This window comes from Myotis brandtii, unplaced genomic scaffold (assembly GCF_000412655.1).
Source record: "Myotis brandtii unplaced genomic scaffold, ASM41265v1 scaffold679, whole genome shotgun sequence".
Classification (NCBI taxonomy): Eukaryota; Metazoa; Chordata; class Mammalia; order Chiroptera; family Vespertilionidae; genus Myotis; species Myotis brandtii.
Genome location: NW_005370653.1, coordinates 1,027,749 through 1,048,846, shown reverse-complemented (window position 1 = coordinate 1,048,846; position 21,098 = coordinate 1,027,749). Strand labels below are relative to the sequence as shown.

General features: G+C 35.5%; 1 protein-coding gene across 1 annotated transcript in view; it reads right to left on the bottom strand.

The window, feature by feature from the left end:
• ARID4B (AT rich interactive domain 4B (RBP1-like)) overlaps positions 1-21,098 on the bottom strand; it is a 59,234-nt gene that overhangs the window by 23,253 nt on the left and 14,883 nt on the right. The window contains exons 3-15 of the mRNA XM_005881357.2: positions 20,116-20,181; positions 18,764-18,854; positions 17,131-17,210; positions 16,002-16,093; positions 14,421-14,559; positions 13,520-13,599; positions 11,694-11,770; positions 9,880-10,034; positions 6,957-7,029; positions 4,529-4,623; positions 3,561-3,658; positions 2,584-2,827; positions 2,103-2,278 (exon numbers count right to left, since the gene is read on the bottom strand). Coding sequence (XP_005881419.1) covers positions 2,103-2,278; positions 2,584-2,827; positions 3,561-3,658; positions 4,529-4,623; positions 6,957-7,029; positions 9,880-10,034; positions 11,694-11,770; positions 13,520-13,599; positions 14,421-14,559; positions 16,002-16,093; positions 17,131-17,210; positions 18,764-18,854; positions 20,116-20,181 — 1,466 coding nt within the window. The remainder of the gene's footprint in view (positions 1-2,102; positions 2,279-2,583; positions 2,828-3,560; positions 3,659-4,528; positions 4,624-6,956; positions 7,030-9,879; positions 10,035-11,693; positions 11,771-13,519; positions 13,600-14,420; positions 14,560-16,001; positions 16,094-17,130; positions 17,211-18,763; positions 18,855-20,115; positions 20,182-21,098) is intronic.

Below are 21,098 nucleotides of genomic sequence, written 5' to 3'. Positions count from 1 at the left end.
CTCAGAATCATGATGTAAAAGGAGAAAGACAGACTAAAAAGTCTAAACTTTTTAAAAAATGAAAACAATTCTAACGTTATCTTACATCATGTAATACGCTCCGCACAACTGATAAATGCCAAGAACTGCAAGCACAAGCCTACATTAAGTGGTAGCCAGAGTAATCTTTATTTAATCTGGAATAAAAACCCAATCCTCTGTACTAACAAAACAATAAAAAAATAATAAAAATTTCACATTTAATAGCAACTTCAGACACAAATCTTCAGACACAAATCAAATAAAAGTCATGAAAATAATATACTGATGTATAAATAATCAGACAACACAATTACTGGCTTGAATCAGCCATAGAAAATGCTTCTACTTTTCTAAGAATTCAGTAGCAAAATCAGAAGTAAGTGCGCTAAACCAGATACAACACAGAATGCCAAGAAAGATAGCCTTTAAATGTACACACACACCAAGGATTTTTCATCTGAATTCACAAAGAAGTATCAAATTTTCCCAGTTTGATGTGACACTCCTTACAATGAAACAAATTAAAAGAAAAAAGCTACAACTTATCAATACCTATTATGGACCAGACACTGGAATACGGAGGCAAGCTATTGAAAATTCTTGGTCGTAGCTAATTACTTAGCGGAAGTTACATATTAGAGGAATACTTAAATATTAATTCTTTATAATTGTAAAATTTTCTATTGCACTGATCTAATAAAATTCAGAAATCACTTTTGGACATTTCTCACACATAATGCTTCTAAAAAATATCTATCAAACTAGGGCAGTCACACCAGACTAATTTCAGTTTGTGGTATGACGTATATATCTCTGTAGTAAGTAAGAAAGCCATCTAGTTGAAGAATTAAATGAATTAATAAAACCCTACAAAATACAGATTATACTAATAATGTTTTTAAAGTACTAATTTGAAAAATAAAGATAATTACTAGTAACAAAGAGAAAATAAAGGCTTATCAGAGTGCCTTCGACACAGTAGATGCTCCAGAAGTAACTGCAGATTTAAGTGTCAGATTTTTAGGCATAAAGCTGAATCCTTACTAAGTTCTTTCTTAATAGTTCAAATAGTCTCCAGTAGCAGCATATATAATTTCAAATAAACATTTACATACAGAGAACTACAACCAAATATAATGAACACACTATATTCATCTAAACCCAGTGTTGTTGTTTTTTCCTTTAAAGTTTATCTGCATGCTGAGGCCAAATTTGCAAAATAACACTAAAATGATCAAGAGATTTTAGGCAAAAAGCTGGATACTCACTAAGTTTCTTAACAGTTGCAATAGCAGTGAGGAATATGTGAAATATATATTTGTACACACAGATACGTAACAAAGATAAATACCTTTTACTATATTCATCTAAACATGTTTTTCTTTTTTCTTCCTCCCTCCTTGGCTTCATGCTTTGGCCAAATTTCAGAAAAATATTAAAAAACACTGGTTGTACTTACTTAAATGGGCCACTAGCAATGAGGAATGTTTAGCGTTTTTAAACCTTAGAAATAAGATTAGACACCAAAGATCACCTATAAAATCCAGGGGTCCACTGGCAGTGTACAAATTACATTGCTAAATAATTCATCATTCCAAATGAACCAAAACAAGTAAATGCTACTTGCACATAAAACACAGCATAACAATTTCGGCCTTTTAAAAATTAAGTATTAGCACTTTTCCATTCTTATTTTTTGCTTAAGAAATGAATACAACTGTCAAAATCTACAGCCAACATACCACCTATAAAACATTGGAGAAAATCATTTTCCCAAATTTGTATTATCTGGTTATTTAGCAGAGCCTAATGTAGTAAGAAGTACTTTTCTCTAGCTGAAAATTTTATAAATTTCCATGATGAGAGCAAAGAGAATGAATCAAAAACATGACCTTTTGCTACATTTGCATTAGTAGGGTCTCTGAAGTAGGCAAATGCTATTTATGTAATAAATGCAAATCAGCCAATTATTCTATATTTTGTCAATCAAATTTCGATTCATACATACACGCACATACAAAGAGAAAATTACAAGAATTCATTCAGCCAAAATGCATCTTAACCAAAAACAGAGTTCTTACCCAGATTTTGCTTTTTCTTCTTCAGCTTCTACCTTTATGCTGAGGGATTCATCTAACCCAGTTGTTTCATCATTTTTGTTGACCAGATTTTCATTTTCTTCTGTCTTTTTTAGGTTAACTTCTTTTTCCTGATCACTTTGTGTAGATATAGATTCTAATAAATTCTTTTTACTTCCCTAGAAAAAGATCAGAGCAACTAAACCAACAAAAGTAAATACTACCAACTTAATTCCATGATCTAATTAAAAAAGGTACAACCAATGATAATATTGAGAAAGTTATTAGTCATTTTAAGAAACTCCTGCCATTCTTAAAATACTAGGCAAAAATATTGAACAGCTATTGTAAACACCAAAATAGCACTTACTGAAGAAAATGCACAATCTAATCTATCTAAGTATAAAATTATACAATAAATTAACAAATCTTTAGAGTATACAGAAAATGTACCAAAGGTGGAAAAGGACAGTATCTGATTTACCAGAGAGGGTTTTAAATTTTCCTTCCTTTCAACATCATCTTCAGTAGGGTTTTCTTCTTTTATTATTATCTTCTCCTCCTCTTCAATCTTTATTTCTTTCATTTCTGGTTCACTTTCTTCCTTAACTTTTATTTCTTTTACACTGTCACACTCCTTACATGGCTTGTTAGCAACTTTCTCTGGCAGTGCCATCTGAAATTCAATATTGGCCGACCTACAGTACTCCTCAAAACCATATAAGTATCTAGAAACATGAAGAGAAATTACATTTGGGGAAAATTTTGAAATATTACTGTAGAGTTGTGGTGATTTAAATTTGTTCGTTTCTCTTGTTTTTCAGATATGGAGCCTTAACATTCTCATTTATTCTGGTTCAGCTCTTCCCAATCTTTTTAACCCAAATAGAAACATTTTTCAAAGAAAGTCTCAATTAAAAAAACTATGCTAAAAGTGAGAAGACAATCATAATCTTAAATATACTAACTGTAACAACAGTAGCTTTTACAAGTTCCAGTGATAGCCTGTTTGTTGAGCACTTCTTTGTAAGTGAGGCTTTGGACCTCTAAGTACACGTAAAATCTCATTTAATCCTCAGAGTAATCCTACGAGGCAAACAGTACTATCTCATTCTACAGATGAGGATACTGAGGCTGAGGAGAACAAAGGCATGGTCCAAGGGCACCGATCGCTAGTAACTGGCAGGACCAGGAATCAAACTTGTGCATACCTAACTGTTAAAACTTTAGCATTTTAACCTAACACAGTACTTGCAAAATTTACTTGGTCACAAAAACTTCTTCACAGATGATCTTGTAGATCTAGTGTTCATAGAATACACTCTAGAAAATGTTATATTATAGAGTGATTACTCCAGCGAAAATTTCTGATTTCTTCTTAGAGCCTCAGTTATGGGATACATCCCACCCTGCTTTCTAGATAAAATACTGAATGCAGCTATAGCAAGTACGCCGACTTACTTTTTATAAGCACATTTCACATTGTATCCTGCAGCTGAATTTAAGACAGGAATCCCAAGGTCCTGGTAGACTTGCTTCCAGATAGCTCCACTTTCAATCTAATGGACAAAATGAAATGAAAACTTCCAAATTAAAGGTAGGAATTTAAAAATATTTTTATAAACGTAGTATATACAAATATGTTTCTATTTATTGGTTTTAGTCTCAAATGGATGAATGAAATATCAATCTCAATAAATACTAAATAAAAAATTGATTCACATTTTAAAATAAGTTTTAGTATTCTAACAAATCTCAGAGAATTCACAAATGTTGAAATATTATACCACTTCATTTTAAATAAACCCTGCTTTAGTAAATAAGAAAATGTCCAAATTCCTAATCAAAATTTATAATGAAGAAGCCAAGATAGAAATTTTAAAATGAAGTATCATGTCCCATAAAACTTACAAGCTAATAAATCAAAGCAGTTCTATGGATTTTACTAAAGCATTTGATTCTACAGAAAAAATTTTCAGTCTTAATTAGATGAGCACCATTCATCATGGCAATCTTAAGATAATTTCTTCTAGTTCAAAAAAAGGTTTTCTGCATGTTTATATAACCACATATACGAATGATATGTTTTATATATATCAGGCACAGTGGACAAGATTACAGATATAAAGAAGATTAACACAGATCCATGCTCCCAAGTATGTTAGTTTAGTGGGAGACATAAGCAAGAATTTCCATGGATATGGTTATGCTGTGACTTCAGACATAACTAGGTGGTTTATGAAAGTTTGACAAACTTAACAGTAAGTCAGAAAGCTCATTTTAAAAAATATTTAATTAAATTTAAATTTGTTCTGAGGAAGCCAGCTCTGTTCCTAACCTGTCATTTCCATTTTTTATTAATTGGAATAAATAATTTAGATAGAAAACATGTATAAAAAACATGCTTCACTTTTGATTGTAATACTTACATTATCAAATCCTCCAAGTTTGTGTACAAGTCTGAATAACTTAAAGAGATTCAAATTTCTATATCCAAGCACAGGTCGTTTGTTAATAGGTGTGCCTATTAAGGAAAACACAAAATATATTAAAATCGCACTGCATTTTTGTATTTAAAATTTCCAAAGATTCAAATACAGTGCAAAGGGCTGTGTGTACACGCACACAGAGAGTGGGACAAAAGTAGCTTTACAGTTTTGAGTATAAACAATTCATTCTTATGTGATTATTTATTAATTTATTGCACTTTCCATACGAACAACTGTAAACCTATTTTTGTCCTACCCTGCATATATGGGGGGGAAATGCTGTTCATTAAAAACATGTCCTGTTGCCCTAGCTAGTTTGGGTCAGTGGATAGAGAGTCAGCCTGCGGACTGAAAGGTCCCAGGTTCGATTCCCATCAAGAGCACATACCCGGGTTGCAGGCTCGATCCTCAGTAGGGGGCGTGCAGGAGGCAGCCGATCAATGATTCTCATCATTGATGTTTCTATCTCTCTCTCTCCTTTCCTCTCTAAAATCAATAAAAAATAAAATACGAAAAACATGTCTTCTACTTAAGTCCATTTCATTAAAATTTTTCCCCTCTTACCAGGTTGTTGAAACCTTATATGATTTCATTCCACTTTTATTACCCTTATGAGTTAAAGAATAAATACCAAAGAAAGCACAATAATAATTTTAAAAATCAGGGAAACAAGGTTTGGTAAAACTGTTGAAATGATGGGCAACTGCTTAACATTCAGAGTTATTTTTATGATAACTTCTTTGCATTTTAAAGATTAATTTTTTCTTTATTGATGAGAGAGAGAGAAACATTGATTTGTTGCTCCACTTACTTATGCATTCATTGGTTGATTCTTATATGTGCCCTGACACGGGACTGAACCTATAACCTTGGCAGATAGGACAACACTCGAACCAACTGAGCTACCCAGCCAGGGCTTACTTTCTTTGCATTTTACTAAATTACTACTTCTCTAAATGATTCTAGCAGTGGTTCTCAACCTTCTGGCCCTTTAAATACAGTTCCTCATGTTGTGACCCAACCACAAAATTATTTTCGTGGCTACTTCATAACTGTCATGTTGCTACTGTTATGAATCGTCATGTAAATATCTGATATGCAGGATGGTTTAGGCGACCCCTGTGAAAGAGCCGTTCGACCGCCAAAGGGGTCACAACCCACAGGTTGAGAACCGCTGTTCTAGAGTAAAGCTATAGTATTCTTTCATTCTAATATGGAAAAATGTAGGGCAAGGACACAAACTATCATGCCTTTAGAAAATGGTAGAGGAAATAAAAAAACAAAGCTACACAACCTATGGCCCTTTCCAAAAAATATGACTGGCATAATCATATTTTATCACTGTTCTAATATTAGACTTTATTCATCACTTTTTATTTATGTTACATAAAAGCCTAAGAAATAGCCTACCTTCTTAGGCCAAGCCTCCATTTATACAAAGAAATAACACAGGAACCAAGGACAATGTATATTCTATAAAAAGATAACTACATTATAGTAGCCACTATCATTTATGAGAGCAAAAGACAAACAGCCAGCTTCTACTCATCAGCAAGCAAACGGAGATTTAAAAGTAATTACAGAGTAAAGTGGCATTTCCAAATCCTATTCAATCATGTCCTTCTCCTCAAGCTAGAGAGCTTTCTGCTTCTCCCGCCTCCTTTCCCTTGCTCGCATCTTCCCGGGAAAGGAGAAACTACACTCTGAGCAGATGAGCAAGAAGGTAACAGTCCAATAGTTCCTGGAGAACTGGGTTACCACCAAAGGTCAGCACCTGTTCCTCTTTCCCCCAACCCCTGCATTTACGTAACAACACTAGGCAGGTTCAGTGAGGTAAGCCAAGGTTCACCTTGGAATACTGTCACACTTTACTTCTGGCTCTCTGTGTCTGGCTTCATTCTCTTAGTTGTGAGGCTGAGCCTTTATAAAAAGACTTAGGGTTCGTCTTAGAGTGTAGTCACATGATGCGCGCACACACACACGTATGTCAAACAGTGGTTCTGGAGAAGGAGGCCTTTTCCTAGTGGCATCTATGTAGGTGCGATTACAATGTTGCTACTACGATTCCCACTCTGCTGCTGCTCCCTAGCGTCAGAGTTCTTTGGTATAAGAGTGCTGATGGGAGTGAAGAAACGACAGAACAGAACACAGGCATTTCTGGGCCCACGGCCATGTATCTATCAAAACTCTGTCAAATTCCTCATTCCACTTTCCATGGGACAGACACTATGCTAGGTGCTGGTGATATTGGCAACCAAAAAGATAGCCATGATTACCAGAAATAGGAAGCTTAATGAACAGAATTATTATTTTTAAAATATTAACTATATATCGGATACCTACATTAATTTAAAAAAAACACACTCACCTCTATCCTCCATGAATTTGTACAGCTGCTGAAGAAAGTTTTCTCTTTCTTCTGGAAATGGTTCTATTTCTTCCTGTTTTAGTCACAGAAGAATAGAATATTATTTTGCTCAGTTAAGCATTGAATAAAACAAGCAGATTTCCTACCAACAGCAAAGACTAATACTCACTAAAATATTTCAAAGGCTTTTTATCAAATACAAATTTTTTCTTAATACTAAGCTGTTCGAACCCAGGAAATTCTAGACATTTTGTGCTTTACAGAGGAATATGTCCTAAAAGGTATTTCCAAAGTGACAATCCCAACTGTAAATTCTCATATAAGAAAAGAGACTACAAAGACGGTTCACCAACTTTTGGTTTATCCCATGTAAGAGATCAACTCTTTAAATCAGGGTCACAGGCTCACGAAGACCTACTCTCACTTCTATGAAATTGGGTCAGGGTTTAATTTAACATCAAAACTGACTCGATTATTGCTCCTCATAGAACTGTACAAGTGTGGGTCCCAGTAGCTGTAACTACACGTGTCCATCATTACACACAGCCCCACTGTGGAGTACTGCAAGCGTGTCAAATCGGTAAAGTGGGGAACAAACTTGATCTACAATACCTGAAGATTCAGACTTAGGGAAATCTTCAAGTAATAAAATAGTTCCCCGATTTATCAATTACAAGGGAGGGACTAGCTTCTTGCTGCTGTGGCCAGGGGCTGTGGCAGTGGGGAGCTGGTCCTGAAGCAACCTGCAAGGAGCAGGGTAGTAGGTGAGAGGGAGGAACTCATCAATTCAGTGACTATCATCCATTCACAAACATTTTATGAGCACCAGTCGGTGGACGCACTAGGTCAGGTGCTGAATCAATGAAAGAAAAATAAGCAATGACTAAGAGTAACTGCAGAGCAAGTGGTCCAAACTATACACCAAGGCTACAGTTACTCTGGCTGAGGCCAATGTATCTCTCATAGTAAAGGTGGGAGCATACTTTTCTATTGATGGTCTAAATAAATCTCTTTAATTTTTAAAACTGTGTCTAATGCCACTGTTTAAATGAGATGTTACCCCTTTATATTAAATGCTAGCAGAGCAGAGGAAGGCCAATTAAAAACAAAAACTCATGTGGATAAATTACTAGGCTTGCTAGCTGGGCACAGGAGAATAAATGACAATTATTAACTTGTTTAGGATAAATCTGTATTTCTCAATTTAAAGATGGTCCACATATGCTGTGTGTTGGTAAAGTAGTCAGATGTAAGTCTAAGGAAATCTATTTTCTAGATATCACCTAATGTTCCCATGGTACAATATTTAACTTTCATAAACTGCCAAATTAATTCCTTTTGCAAAATTTTTAAGTCAAGTTTATATATGACACAAAAAAATGTTTAAACTGGAAACCAGATTTGCTTTCACAAAAACACAAATCCAAGCACCAACCGTTTGGTAATTAACATTTACTGATCATCTGTTACATGTTACACACTGTGTCAGACACTGTGAATATAATAAGTACAAGGAAGACAAGGTCCCTACCCTTGAGGAGCTTATAGATTAGTAGGGGAATTAAGAAACAGACATAAACCAATGTACTTATGTACATTGACAAAATATGTACACGGACCAGTAGTAGTTTAGACTAGCAAACGGAGTGATTAACTTTCCTGAGATGAGAAAGGTGATGGTTTACAGAAGGTTTCCCCTTACAATGGTGACATATGTCGGGTTTGAAAACTGAACAGGAGGGTGCCAGGCTGACTGGGGGAGGGAAGAGGAGGGAAGGGCACTGTGGGGTAGAGTAGGTGCAAAGGTGAGTAGTAGAAGGTATATAATTTGATATTGCTATAGCATAAAGTTCCAAGTTGGGGGTGGGGGGAAAGAGAGCATACCAAGAAAAGTAATGAAAAAAAGAAGGCAGGGGTTGGATTATAAAGGAGGACCTATAAGTGAAGCTTGATTTTTAGAGCGATAAGAAGCTACTGAAAAGGTTTTAACAAGGGACTAATTACTCATTTAGCATTTTAAATAGAACGCAGTGGGAGAGAAGACGGAAACCAGGGGCACGTTTACACTACACATTGTCACTATAGATTATCATATCATAAAACAACCCTATGCCAATAATAGTTATGTGGCAGAATTTCATAACTTACCTAAAATATTACATATTGACATGAACTTAGTTTCCTGAAAACATTACATACAATTCATTTCACGATCAAATATACTAGCCTTCGCTATCTGTACCTCTCACCCAATAACTTTTATAAAGTCGCTCAACAAACCATGAAAGAGTACCGTGGTTCAATGTCACTAGTGATATCACGGACATCTTTTCTTGGTACTTGTCGCTGCTAGACCTAAAGTACTAGCTACAACAAAATCTAAAACTTCAGCTTCTTTATCTATATAAATTCAGATGTCTTATTTATGATCTTATCAGAACTACACATCCACTTATGTTAGATAAAATCATTTAAGATTCTCATTAACCTTTACTTTTTTACTTATTCTTTTAATACTAGGTGGAATATGTATTTTGTACTTTTCTAGGTATTTCAATAAAACACACAGATGTAAACACTGTATGAGGTGACAGCTATCTACACGACAGTGAAAAGCATGTGAAAGTTTTCTTATGTTAGATGGGTATTTCCTTAATCATCGGTTAAACCGAAAGCACAGTAAAATTAGGAAACATTTCTGAGTTATTGGGATATCTATAGTTAGTTTTATTTTCACAAGACCCTATTTCTATTTTAAGGTAAGCAAGCAAACTACTTGATTACGATGAGTATCACAAATACAATTTTATTATGAAATATTTCTAATACTCAAAGTATTCAAGTAATTAATGACTTATGCGCCAAATTCTAACTCGAAAACCCAACTGTAATTTTAATGTAAAGGCCTCACTGTTTCACTGACCTCCTCCTCGCTGCTGTTATCCTCCTTGTCTTCCTCCTCCTCCTCCTCCTCCTCCTCCTCCTCCGCCTCACTACTGGAGCTGTCCTCCTTCAACTCCGTCTTCCAGTTAGCAGGAACAGTTCTGCTTCTGTGAAACGCTAGCGCCTGATCAAAGGCTGGAAACAGACCATAAACTAGTGAACTGGAGAAAGAAGACAACTGACTTGTCTACAGACAGTAAACAAAGAAATGAAGACCACTGTGTAAATACCGCTGACAGTTATCAGTGCCTGCTGTGTGCCGGCACTGAGCTGATGGCTTTTCTGTGTAGCTGCTCATTTAATCCTCTCAGTCTTAAGCATCAGGCAGCCATTTTTATACATGACAAAACTGCTACTATTGGAAGGGGACCTAGGTCCTAACAAATACAAAAGAGCAGTTTTTTTCTTTTAAATAAAAATTAAGCATGTCTAATAAAAACATACTTAAGTTAGGTAAATCTTTAATCGTTTACCCAACAAATGACAATTAAATAGAATCACATGCCAGCCAGAACCATTGTAATGAACATACAATACCTGAAAATATAAATATTTTCTCTAGATCGCTAAACTTGAATTGTATTAACAATTAACTTCAATTAAAATTAGCTATGCAGTAATTCTCATTTTACAATACATGGAAATAAATTTTAAACCATAAAATTCTTGATGATTTTTAACCAGTCTACACAACGTATTATTAGATTTGATGAATATAGGCCAAGTGAAAACAAGCAGCTATATACAATGGTAAAAATCTAGTAAGAAATGCAATTACAGCATTTAATATAACCACTGAATAATATAATATAAGAAATACTAGGGGCCCAGTGCACAAAATTTGTGCACTGGTAGGGTCCCTAGCGGCTGCTGGCTGCCGGCCAGGTACTTCCTCCCTCCGCCTGGCCAGCCCCACCCTCTGGTTGAACTCCCAGATGAACTCCCAGTCAAGGGGACAATTTGCATACTATGCTTTTATTATATAGGATAACTATTATTACGGTATGAGAAATGCCAAATCAAAATTACTTTGATTCCTGTTTCTACCATCCTCAGGAACTAACATTTTATTTAGAGGCAAAAGCCAGACTATAGCAATAGCTGCTGATATAGTTCTTTCACACTTTAAATAATATTAAGCTGAAAAAAAAAGGAAACTATGATAACAAAAGACACATGGGTTTACAAAACTCAAAGTCACAGAAAGCTAAGTATAACTTTAAAGGCAATTTTTAAAAAATATCCTTTTTTAAAATGTATTATTATTTTTTTTTTAAATATATTTTACCGATTCTCCACAGAGAGGAAGGGAGAGAGATAGATAGCCAGAAGCATCGATGAGAGAGAAACATCAATCAGCCGCCTCCTGCACATCTCCCACTGGGGATGTGCCCACAACCCAGGCACATGCTCTTGACCGGAACCGAACCCAGGACCCCCCAGTCCGCAGGCCGACGCTCCACCCACTGAGCCAAACCGGACTCGGCTAAAATGTATTATTGAAAGTATTACAGATGTCCCCTTTCTCCCCCCTTGACCTCCACTCGAACCCATCTCCCTTCACCACACTACTGTGTCCATGGCTATGCATATATGCACACAAATTCGTTGGTTAATCTCTACCCAACAACCCACCTCAACCTAAGAAAACTTAATCTCCAAAAATACTATCAGTTTTTTGTTTAGTTTTATTTATTTATTAGTTAAGGTATTACAAATGTGTCCTCATCTCCCCCCTTAACCCTACACTCATCAGTTTTTTTAATTAACAATTTATTTCAAGATTACCCTTACCTTGTTTTAATACAGCATCAGGCTTTGGTGCAGTATCACTAGTAATTTCATGGACATCCTTTCTTGGTACTGAAGTACTGTATTATTTTTTTCAATTTAAAAGAAAAAGCAAACACAAAAATACAACAGAAATTAATTAAGAGCCTAATTACACACCACAGAAAGCTGCTGAAAATAATATGGGAATACTGACATTTACACAAGGGTGCAAGTTACAGATAAAATGTTAATACATGTAATCATCTACAAAAGGACCCCACCTTTAATAGAGACATTTTATAAACAAGGTATTCTCAAATTATCAAGGGCCCCTGGCTAAAGGCAATGAAATCCTAAATGAAAAGTACTTAAATACTAAAAATAACAACAGATAAAAATGTTTGGGTGGCAGAATGCATCAATCCAATAAATAAGAAGTCAAACAACAAGAATCTGCCATTATCTTGGAATAATCATAGGAAATGACTAAATTTAATATTGGAAGAAAATGTACTAGTTTATAACGTGAATGTTCTTTTAACAAAATTTTAACTGGATTTTAGACTAAAGTCCTCAACTATAAAGAGGGATCAGATATAAGCATCTATAAGAGGTTCTACCATATATGTCATATATATTTCCTGTTTGACACTGATCAATGATTATTCATCTTTCCTGCATTTGGTTAGTTTCAGTCAAACCAAAAAGCCTGAAAACTATTCCAAATACAAGTTTCAGCTTGCCTATTTCTTTTAAGCTTTTATTTTTAAAATCTCATATACAAAAGTAGACCAAATAGTGCAATGACCTCCCACATATCCATCACCCAACTACAATAATCATTAACTCATCATCACTGCTTCATTTATACCCCTACCTACTCCCTCCTACCTGAGCTCGATTATTTTGAAGCAAATCCGAGACATATAATTTCATTATGGAGCTTCAAAATTCTTTTAAAAAATATAATCATACCATTATCACACATTTAAAAACTAGTAATTTCTTAATATCATCAAACCAGTATTCAATTTCAGTGTTCAAATTTCTCTCATTATCTCCATTTAGTTAACATGGTTTTCATAGATTGTTTTTAAAAATCACTTTTTAGAACTTGAAAACCCAAACACCAATCTTAAAATATGATCATCCTTTAAAGATATAGTCATCCTTTAAGGCAGAGTCACACAATTCTTAAAGGGGAAAAAAAATAGAAATTTGTAACTCAGTTCTAAGAAAGTTCTACATGAAAAATATCTCTCTTAACACTTAAGATACAATTTAAGAGTCCTAATTAAACATTCAAGAACCATAAATGTATCCACTAGTATATCAATCAAGGGTTAGATATGGAAGATATATCAAATTTGCCTCAACAAATCACCAGCTATTACACAGGCAAAATTGACAAATTAGACAATACTGAGAGTGTAGTTTAGCAAAGACCATCATGAACAAGGAAAGACATACTACTACACTTACTAGTAACATGAAAAATGATCATACTTTGAAACTTTCTGAATGGCGAAAAGTAAAAGGGTAATGTCACTGGAAATAACTTTATCATTTACCATTCTAATGTGGAAAAACGGCATCTTTTTCATAACAAGTGAGTTATACTTACAATTTGCCATCCTTGAAAGATCGAACAAGAATATTATCTTTCTTCACAGCAATTTCATCACTACAATCAGGACAAACCACCTTTATAAAAAAAAGGGTGGAATTATGGTTAGTAAATACAATGGCGAAAAGTAAAAGGGTAATGTCACTGGAAATAACTTTATCATTTACCATTCTAATGTGGAAAAACGGCATCTTTTTCATAACAAGTGAGTTATACTTACAATTTGCCATCCTTGAAAGATCGAACAAGAATATTATCTTTCTTCACAGCAATTTCATCACTACAATCAGGACAAACCACCTTTATAAAAAAAAAGGGTGAAATTATGGTTAGTAAATACACATTTACGGATAGTTACATCAGAACCAATTATTTAAATCCTTTTAGAAAGAAGTTTTTCAGCTTAGTTTAAAAACTAAATTTAATTTTAGGGCAAACAGGTACACACATGTGGACACAGTCACCCGTACTTTTCAATTTACATCCTACATCTTCCCAGGTCTACGGCTCCCCCACTGCCTCTGGCACAGGCTCGGGCTGCAAGCGCGTCCTATCAGAAGTGGAGAGCGGAATGGAGGGGAGCTAGCGTCTTAGCGAGGGTCTGCACCACAGTAAGAGAAGGGCAGGCCCCAAAATGGGATCAGGTATTAAAACCTTCATCAAGACAGTCTCCATCCTTAAAAAAAGCTAGGGACGGGGTTCTGTATTATTTACTGTTAAATATGTATTTAAAACACATTACATTTCTTTGTAATACTACCCACTCTAAAAAGTAAACACTTCAAAGTGGGTACCTTTCTGGAGTCCGTGTAAGATTTCCTACTAACATTAAAAGATTTCTTTTATTTGAAATAGCCTCAGCTGTTATTTAGTGAGGAGAAAGCATGTTTTCCCAAAGGCAGTGCCAATGTAAGAGGCCTATGAATTTTGCCTTTCTTAAATGACTTCAAGAGTTCTTTGTACTCAGAGGCAATTTTGAAAGTTAATCTTTCTCTGAACGAAATGATGCTAAAACCATTTCCCCATTTTGCACCTATGAAAAACACTAAGACAAGCAGCTGTGGTTTTTTTCATGAACTTATGTAGTTGAAAATGAAACTCTTTTCATTGAAGTTACTCACCAATGCAGGAAAACATAGTGCTTTCTTTTTATCCAAACTAACGTAATCTACACAAACAACTTTGCCTAGCAGCTCATCAATCTGCTTCCTGTCGTCCTCATCTTCATCACTGGAGGATGAAGAAGACTCTTCCTCTGGTCTAGGGAAAGAAACAGTAAGAAATTTCACTTATCTTCACCAAGAATAAGCAGACCAAGTTGATAAATACAGACATTCTAGAAATCTTTTCCCATTTCCTAATGTCCACAGAACGGCTAATTTAAAAATTAAGTTCCTAAATTTCTAAAGAATACCAACATAAAAGGACTATCACTAGAGAAAAACACATCATTTTCCTAAAAATATTTCCCATTTATTTAGTGCTATTTTAAACAATTAAGGGAAAGTTCAAAACAGACTAACATTGGTCCCCAAATTCTCAAAAAGCTGAAGGCCCCATATAAAATACCCCCATGCTATACATAGTAAAATATATTAGATCCTACATTCAGATTAAAGGAGTTATAGACAGTAATTTTACACTCTTAGTACAAAGCTAATTTTACAAGAAGGCAGGCAGATCTTTATTACTGGGGGTCAGGGGAGAGAGAGGAGACAATCTGGTAAGAGATCATCACTGTTATTCTCAATATCAAATATGCACAAATATTCATAAAATGCACAATATGATTCTTTTGTATTGTTAAAAATTCCTTCCAGTTACATTGTATATTGAACTAGTAAATTAGAAAGACGTTAGAAAGGGGATCTAAAACCATCTATTTGATATTAGACAAAAGTAGAGTAAAAAATACTACTAAAAAGGAAAAAAGAAACACAAAACAAAACAAAAAATTCTGCTGAATCTGCTTCAGAGAAAGCCCACAATCAGGTTGTGGGCTCGGTCCCCAGTAAGGGGATCCTTTCATTCCTGTGTTCCTTAGATTAGTTACTTATTGTATCTGCAGCCAATTTCCCCAATTTTTAGTAAGGATAAAACTAATACCTATTTTCATGGGTTTGCTGTAATATGAGAGCTATGCTCACCCAATTTCTGTCTCCAAAGCATAGTCACAATTAGAATGCTGGCCCGTTCCATTTTGACTACAGTATCCCCATACATGTAGGGAGAAATAAGAGGTAGATACTCAGCTGCTAAGGTTGGCTGAACATGGAGAACCTCAAGGACCCATGCTAAGGAGTCTGAAATTACTATTAGATCTAAAATTACTATTAGATTCAGTTAGCATTTTGAAATTACAATTTAAAATTAGTAACTATTAGAGCAACACTAGGAGAAATGAATTCAGGTTTATTTATTTATTTATTTATTTATTTTATTTATTTTTTTAATATATTTTATTGATATTTTACAGAGAGGAAGGGAGAGAGATAGAGAGTTAGAAACATCGATGAGAGAGAAACATCGATCAGCCGCCTCCTGCACATCTCCTACTGGGGATGTGCCCGAAACCTAGGTACATGCCCTCAACCGGAATCGAACCTGGGACCTTTCAGTCCGCAGGCCGATGCTCTGTCCACTGAGCCAAACCGGTTTTGGCTGAATTCAGGTTTAACTAACAGTTATGAAAATGGACTTACATATGATTAGATCTTCTTCCTCTATTTGTTTTCTTCCCTATGACTGGAGTGCCAAAATGTTCAGGGTTGGTGAGTGGGAGTTGGTCTAGAGTCTGTGGGTAAGAACATAAACCCAGAAAAAGTTATTACATTGCAAGTCTAGTGATTTAATAAATAATATTAAATGTCCCCCCAAAAACACTGTTCCAAATAGTGACTAGAAAAAAAATTATGGTTGGGCCCCTCTGAGCATTAATTTTTATTGACTGGGGAGGGGGTCTAGAGACTATAGCACTGTTTATAACCATACGTCCATTTAAAAATTCTGAGTAGCAAGCTACAGATTTACAAAACGTTGTGAACTTTCCCTTCTTAGTAACTGAATAACACATTTTAATTTTAGATCATGGATTTGGTACTAAAAAGTGCTGGTTTAAGAACCAGCTCTAATCATGTTTCATTATCTGTAAGTAAAAGAAAATAATGGTTTCTACTTCATAATGTAAATGTAATAATGTATGTAAAGCTCTGAGAAATGCTTTATATTTCCTTAAGAAATATAAGCACTTCATTTATTCATTCAACGAACATTTATTCAGTTCCTACTCTGTGGGCACTGTTCTAGGCACTGGGAACCAAGCGGTAAACAAGACACAAAATCCCTGCCCTCCTGACACTTTCCAATGAGAAAGGCAGACAATAATAGACCAATAGTCAAGCACATACACATATTTTAAAGTCAGCGAACAGTATGTGCTATAAAGAAAATGAAACCAACCTAAAACAATTAAGAGGGATGAAAGGGACAATTTTAGAAAGGGCAGCCAGGCAAGGCTTCTTTAAGGAGGCTGCAATTATGTCAGCTACTAGCAATGGTAGTTCTGGATTGCTTGTAGTAACTACATTATTTTCATGATGATGGGGTTCAAGTGGGCTACAAATCAGACCTCTCTTTCCTATAATCATTTACATGACAAAAAGAATACTCAAACACAAAGCCTCAAGCAGGCTTCACAGATTATATTATAATGGTATTATGTTTTGATGAATTTTCCTAATTAACATATAAGTTGCTTGATTTGAGAAAGCAAACTTTGCTCCCCCCAATATAGACTATTAGGAGATGTTCATTTGTTAAATGGTCACTTACTTCACTTTCAGCAAAATGTCTCTCTCCTTTCAGGCACAGTGAGGACCGTCTCAGCGTCTTCTCATCTCCATCATCAAAAACTAGGAGAGAAGGTAAAAACGGAAACTGCTGAAGAGTTTTTCAAAGATTAACAAGATAACATAAATTATTTAATTTTCCGAGCGGAAATAGAGCTATTTATTGTTTTAAATATTACATTCAAAATTCAGGTCACATCTTATGTTTTCTAATAATCAACTTCAAACATTGAGTATCTTTTCCAATTTCTAGCAAAAAAGAAACAATGGACCTTAAATGAAAAAAAACTTCTTCCCTCAATCGGAAAACACCAAATAAAAATGTTAGCATTGCAGCATGAAACTATTTAAATGCTATTAACCCTTCTCAAGGTGGTAAAGGAAAAGCAAGATTTCCTGCTGGTAAAAACCTACAGATTTAGCTAAGAAACAGAAAGAGTACAAACTGATATATTCAGACTGCCATTTTTATTTAAAGCAGGGTTTCTCAATCACAGATCTACTAACATTTGGACCAGATAATTCTCTTCCATTGTGAGGGGAGCTGTCCTATGCACTGTAGATACTGAACAGCAACCTTGGCCACTAGATGCCATCAGCACCCCCCTCCCAGCTGTGATAACCAAAAATATCTCCAGGCATTGCCAAATGTTCCCTGAGTGATGAACTTGCTCCCAGTTGAAAACTACTTATTTAAAGTACTAAAATGCCCCACCAAATTTACTGTAAGTTTATATATACACAGAATATACGTATATTTTGTGACATAGTAAAGATATGAGTAAAACAATGAGAAAAGTACTTGCAAACTAAAGCAGCAAATATTCAGAATATAAAAAGAACTCACAAACTAAAAATAATAAGGAAGAGATAACAGCCCGGCCGGTGTGACTCAACAAGATAAATATACTTAAATGTACACTGAAAAATAGTTAGAATGGCCCTGGCCGGGTGGCTCAGTTGCTTGGAGCATCGTCCCATACACCAAAAGGTTGCAGGTTCAATACTTGGTCAGGGCTAATATGGGAGGCAACCAATCGATGTTTCTTTCTCTCTCTCTCTCCTTCCTCTCTCTAAAATCAATAAACATATCCTAGGCTGATGATAAAAAAAAAAAAGGTTAAGATGGAAAAAGAAATTTCTCTGAGATACACTTTGAAATGAAAAAAAGCTAGAAATCCAATGCTATAATATGCATAACTAAATAATTTCAAATAATATGTTATGCACATATTAATAAAACAAATTTTTTAATCTGGAAAGATAACCATTAACAGTTATATCGTCTATGGCACTGGGGAGAAAGTAAATCAAGGAAACTTTGCTTTGGTTGTATTATCTTTGAAAAAACTTCTTTAAAAGATGGATTCCCTTGCCCTAACCGGTTTGGCTTAGTGGATAGAGCATTGGCCTGAGGACTCAAGGATCCAGGGTTCGATTCCGGTCAAGGGCATGTACCTTGGTTGCGGGCACATCCCCAGTGGGGAGTGTGCAGGAGGCAGCTGATCGATGTTTCTCTCTCATCGATGTTTCTAACTCTCTATCCCTCTCCCTTCCTCTCTGTAAAAAATCAATAAAATATATTTAGAAAAAAAAAAAAAGATGGATTCCCTTACCTACAGTATACCAACTCGCGTCTGTTAATTTATTGATGACAGCTTCCTGATATGTACCATCGAGATTCTTCACTTCCACAATAGCTCCAACCTAAAGTATTTTTAAAAGTTAGAAAAACTTTTTAGAAGGTAAGTGAACAAACCAAAAACTTGCTTTATTTATTTTTTTAATTGAGTGCACGGTAGAATAAAATTACTGATTTGTGTTGCCGGTACCAGCAGTTTTACCACTACAGTTTCTGTACCATCAGTGAAAGTGTCAACATAGTAAAAAGGCGAATACTATCTAAGAATTATTATGAAAACAGTTGTGCCCGTTTTCCCTTAAAAGGGTCTTAGGAACCCCCAGGAGTCCTCAGACATCACTTTGAGAACTGGAACCGCCATCTGTGAAAACTGACTGTCCGTGCACCATATAACCACTCCTCTTTGAAGGCGGTGGAGGAAGGGGAGGAAAATTAAGGAATAGGCTCTGAAGTCTCCTTAAGAGTTAAAATGTAACACTAATGACAATCATTTAAAAGTTTCCATTTGAGCCCTGACCGGTTTGGCTCAGTGGATAGAGCGTGGGCCTGCGGACTCAAGGGTCCCGGGTTCGATTCCACTCAAGGGCATGTACCTTGGTTGCAGGCACATCCCCAGTGGGGAGTATGCAGGAGGCAGCTGATTGATGTTTCTCTCTCATCGATGTTTCTAACTCCCTATCCCTCTCCCTTCCTCTCTGTAAAAAATCAATAAAATATATTAAAAAAAAAAAAAGTTCCCATTTGATCAAGAAAATACTGAGTTATATTTACATGGTCTTTAAAACTGCAGCAAACTTAAAAACTTCTACACAGGAAAGGAAACTATCAAGAAAATGAAAACGCAACCTACTGAATGGGAAAAGTATTTGAAAATCATTAATCTGATAAAGGGTTAATATCTAAAATATATAAACAACTCATCCAATTCAATATCAAAACAAACTATCCGATTAGAAAAATGAGCAGAGTGTCGAGCCAGTGTTGCTCAGTGGATGAGTGTCCACTTATGAAACAGGAGGTCAGGGTTCAATTCCCAGCCACATGCCCAGGTGGCGGGCTCCATCCCCAGTAAGGGGATGTGCAGGAGGCAGCCGATCCATGATTCTCACTCATCATTTTCTCTATTAATCTATTTAGAGAGCAATACATATTTATCAATTCAACAACAAGATAGTCAATGAATTAAAAAGAAATTCTATTTAGAGAGCAATACATATTTATCAATTCAACAAGATAGTCAATGAATTAAAAAGAAACGACCGGGTATAATTTTAATCGTTTACCACTGAAGCATCGGAATTAATAATGAATAAATAAATGAATTACCTTTAGTGGGCCCTTTATGTGGTCATCCTGAACTTCCACTGTTGAAGAATCATGCCTAAATGTTACCTAGAGATTATAAATTTAATTAGACACATGCACACACACACACAACACCAAGTCTATAGTAAGGTGGCCTTCAGTATACTGCCCTGACCGAGTGGCTCAGTGGGTTCAAGTGTCGTTGTATAACCAAAAGGGGATGGGTTTGATTCCCTGTCAGGGCACATACCTAGGTTATGGGTTTGATCCCCGGTAGGGGTTTCTGTGGGAGGCAGCCGACTGATGTTTCTCTCTCACATCAGTGTTTCTCTCTCTCTCTTTTTCCTCTCTTTAAAATCAATAAAAGCCGTAACCGGTTTGGCTCAGTGGATAGAGCGTCGGCCTGTGGACTGAAGGGTCCCAGGTTCGATTCCGGTCAAGGGCATGTACCTTGGTTGCGGGCACATCCCCAGTGGGAGGTGTGCAGGAGGAGGCTGATCGATGTTTCTCTCTCATCGATGTTTCTAACTCTCTATCTCTCTCCCTTCCTCTCTGTAATAAATCAATAAAATATATATTTTAAAAAATATATAAATAAATAAATAAAATCAATAAAAACCATATCCTGCCCTGCTTGGTGTGGCTCCGTTGGTTGGAGCGTCATCCTGTGCAGCAAAAGATGGCAGGTTCCATCCCAGTTGGGGTGCATGCAAAGGCAGCCAATCAATGTTTCTCTCTAACACAGATGTTTCTCTCTCTCTTCCTCCCTCCCTCTCTCTAAAATCAATTTTTTAAAAAATCCTTGGGCTTAAAATATGTGTATATATTAATATATATTATATATATATACCATCTATATTAATCTAACTTCATTCCAATTAAAATACTTCTAAATCACAAATAATGATTTTTTCCAGGTATTTTCATAGCCATTACTCCTAGAAACTAAACTCATCTTGCAGGAGAAAATTATTAAATATACTCACCCAAGTTTAAATAGTAAA